The 3,671-nt window shown below is 42.3% G+C and overlaps 1 protein-coding gene across 1 annotated transcript; it reads right to left on the bottom strand.

Annotated features, from left to right (window-relative positions):
- Positions 1-887: 887 nt before the first annotated feature.
- Positions 888-3,037, bottom strand: ZBED1 (zinc finger, BED-type containing 1). Its single transcript, XM_010292016.1, has one exon. It carries the CDS (start codon positions 2,973-2,975, stop codon positions 888-890), a length of 2,088 nt encoding a protein of 695 aa, XP_010290318.1. The 5' UTR covers positions 2,976-3,037.
- Positions 3,038-3,671: the final 634 nt, after the last annotated feature.

The raw sequence follows: 3,671 nt of genomic DNA, 5'->3' as shown, positions 1-3,671 counted from the left end.
AACGCCGCCCCGACCCCGCACACTTCGTAACCACTTTGTAAAAGCACAAGAGACTGCAATCAGGGCTTGCCTGGACACACACAAACACACAAAAAAAAGAAGTTTTTCCATTTAGCTGCTGCAGTTAAATGGTAAAACCAGACTAATGTGGACACAGCAATACCAGTTTAGAAGTGTATATACCATTTACACCGCACTGGAAAGGAAAATAACTTATCCCGGTATAAGTGCATCCACATTACAGCCTATGCCAGCACAGTATCAGTTAAAATAGTAACACATCAGTCCCCTAATTGACAGAATTATACCAGCTGAACTTTTCTAGCATAGACCAGGCCTAAGACATGAGGTAGTGAAAAAGAAAATCAGGCTCAAGATCTTTTTTCATTCCATAGCATCGATACACTCTAAAAATGTTCGCTGCTCAGATTTATGGATTTTAAAAATAATGTTTTAAAATCCAAAATTTAAAGCTAACATCCTGAGTCACGCAGGATTTACAAATGGAGGCATAAATCTGAAAAACTCTCTTGCTTAGGGTCCTAATTCAAGAAAACATTTTTAGGATAGAAAGCACATAAGCATGTGTTTGTCTCCCACTGAAGCAAGTGGAAAGGAATCACATGGGTAAGTGCCTTCTGAAATCTGGGGCACAGTCAGAAATCATGGTCTTTGTAGAATTTATTTCCTCATTCATTTCAGTGCTGTTTAATCACAAGTCATGTATGTTTTAAGACAGTGGGAAAAACATTGACAATGGAAGCTAAATCAAGTCTGTTACAACTGTTTGATATTTACAGCATTCCTAGCATAAAACAGAAGTAATTTTGGTAACTTAAGACAAATACCTTTTCTCTTTGTTATTAAATGTACCGGCAGCAGTCCTGTTAAACAAACCCACTGTCTCGGATATTAAATAAATTGTTGTTTACATTTACTGAGTCATTTAAATTAAAAATCTGTTCCTGTTCCAAACCCCACTCTCCTTCGTCTTCATCCTCCGGTTCTGCCTCAGACCCATTCCGACTGTTTTCATACAAAAAGATCTGCTCATCCACATGAGCCGGGGCTAACCGGTTTCTCTTTGCACTTACAACATTAGCAGAAGAACCAAAAAGGCGTTCGGGGAAGACCCTTGTGGCCAAAATACACCAGTATTTTTGAAGAACCTTTGGTAAAACTGGAAACAGCGCTAGTCTGTCAGACCACCACTTCAGTGGGTCTTCGTTCAAACCGAGGACCTTCTGTGACTTGAAGTTGCTCAACTCCTCAACGATCTGAGCATGCCATTCCTCCTGGTCTTCCACGCCTCCTGTCTGGCAAAAGATCTCTGCGAGCATGTTGTTGATGACACTGGTAGGAGGAGGAGTAGAGGAGATGATGATTTTTTTCACAGGGGGCTCTTCTGAAACAGTGAAGAATTTCTCTTCAGTCCTAAAGGTGTTTTCTTTTACTTTCTCCAGCAGGCTTTTTGCTTCTTCCACCACTCTGTTTTCAACCTGCTGCCGCTCAAAGGCTGAAAGAAAAGGCAGTTTTTTGTAGCGGGGATCCAAGAAAGTTGCAACGTTGAGAAACATGTCTATCTCAGGTGTGTGCTGGTAGGTGGTTGACAACTCTTTAGCGATCACCTCCTTTGCCATGCTGATTTCTTTCAAATCGTTCTCTTTGATGTTCAGGGTAGTATTCAGTAGCATGTGGAGAAGTGGCTTCACCATACTGATCGTCGGGTACTTTGAGGCAGACATCATCTCTGCAACCTGCTTGAAAGGTTGCAATAGCTCCACTAGCCCTTCGATTGTATTCCACTCACTGGCTTCCAGCATGAGGTGATGGTTGTTGCTGTCCTCCACGAGAACAGCCGCAATGACAAACTGCTGCTCCTTGAGACGCTGCAGCATAGCAAGCGTGCTTCCCCACCAGGAAACACGGTCGCTTACCAGCATGCAGTGGAGAATGTTCTGCTGCTTCTGCTTCTCGCTCAGCATGTACATCGCAACCGTAGACTGCTGAAAATACTCCACCAGTTTTCGGCACCTGGCAAGAAGGCTGCAGAGTTTGGGGAGCTGAAAAGCTTGTTGTATTCCTGCATTAAAAGTGTGCCCCAGACAAGGCATCTGTACGGGAATATCCAGGAGAGAGCAAGCTTTCACAATGTCTTTACTGTAATCTGTTGTAGCACCAAAGACTTTTGTATTGATCCCCCACTCAATGAATGTTTCATAAAGGACTCGCGTAATAGTCTCTGCAGTATTATCCTCCGGTACTTCAAATGTTTTTAAACACCGCGAGTTCACAGCCAGGCAGTTGGCAGGACTGCTGCTGAGAAAGTGAACCGCTACGGTTACGTACGACCTGTTCTGGTTTTCGCTCCTCCACATGTCCGTGGATATGCCACACCACAGAACCTCAGTGAGCTCTTTCAGCACGATTTCTCTAATGGCATTGTACTTTTCGGGAATAGCTTTTGTACAGAAGTATTTTCGACTGGGAAGTTCATACCTGGGGTCTGCTGTTCTCAAGAGGGCCTTGAAGGTAGGTTCATCAACGATAGAGGCTGGATACATGCCCTCACAAATTAAGCTGATGACTGCAGATGTCAGTTCCTGATGCTTTTTGTTTTCGTAGTTCTGGTAGGTCTTCATGATGAGACTATCTTGAACAACCTGCTGTGAAGACTCCGGCTTGATTTTTGAAAACGCAGTGGCAAAGGCTTCCCTCATTTGCTCAGTGTTACTTTTCACAAATTCGCAGAATTCGTCAGGGTGATTTTTCTCAAGGTGGTAGGAAAGGTTGGACGTGTTTCCTGAATAGGCGATCTGTGCCATGCAAATACGGCAGTAGATCTTCTTCCACTGTAATATGCATCCTTCTGCATTGGTATCAAACCCGAAGTACTTCCACACTTTACTCTTTGCTCTCGGGTGAGCCACTAACTTTAGGTCTGATGGGGAACCTTCTAAACTTTTATTCTCCATTGCTTCTTGGCCACCGTCCCACCTTTTGATCCTTCACTCATTAATGAGTACCTGATAAAGGCAGTAAGATAAAGATACAATGAGAAAGCACAGGTTTGACCACACTTAACTATGTGAAATCAGCGTTTCTGTGAACGTATCAAGAAACCTACCTTACTAATTACATTTGCAAAGTTAAAGATGAGATTTGCAGGAAGTGTGACCTACAAGAAGCCTATCAGATTGTCAAAAATTAACAAGGGTTTTAATGTATCACATTCTGCTGTGAAACTGAGCTAGAAGACCTGAGTAAATCCTGCTTCTGGAATTACATAATTCTGAGTGCAGAAAGCGTAACCACCACCACTGAGTTGATAGTTGATACATTACTGTCACACAAACCAGTCATCTGCTGTAGCATTTTCCTGCCTCTTAAGTTATAGTTAGGGCTAGCCCAACATCCTCTTGCCTAAGTTACTGAACTTCACTTAACATTTATTTCAATTGAAACCTGATACTGAAGGAGCAAAGGTTTTATTGTTTGTTTATTTTGAAAGAGGTTTTGTTAGCTCAATCTAACTGTTCCAGGGCTTGCTTAAAAAAAAAACCCATAATAAAAAAATCTGTGATGTAAATTAGAGCATTAACCTGCTCGTCTGAAATGTAAAGATGTTTTCTGACTGAAGTAAAAGGAAAAGGAGTTTGAACCTACATGCA

Source organism: Phaethon lepturus, unplaced genomic scaffold, assembly GCF_000687285.1.
Source record: "Phaethon lepturus isolate BGI_N335 unplaced genomic scaffold, ASM68728v1 scaffold49727, whole genome shotgun sequence".
In the NCBI taxonomy this organism is placed as follows: Eukaryota; Metazoa; Chordata; class Aves; order Phaethontiformes; family Phaethontidae; genus Phaethon; species Phaethon lepturus.
Note: the sequence above shows the minus strand (reverse complement) of the source record. Positions and strands in the feature narration are given on the sequence as shown.

Bases quoted from the DNA above. Each gene is read 5' to 3' on its own strand.
- ZBED1 (XM_010292016.1), bottom strand. From the start codon at position 2,975: ATGGAGAATAAAAGTTTAGAAGGTTCCCCATCAGACCTAAAGTTAGTG.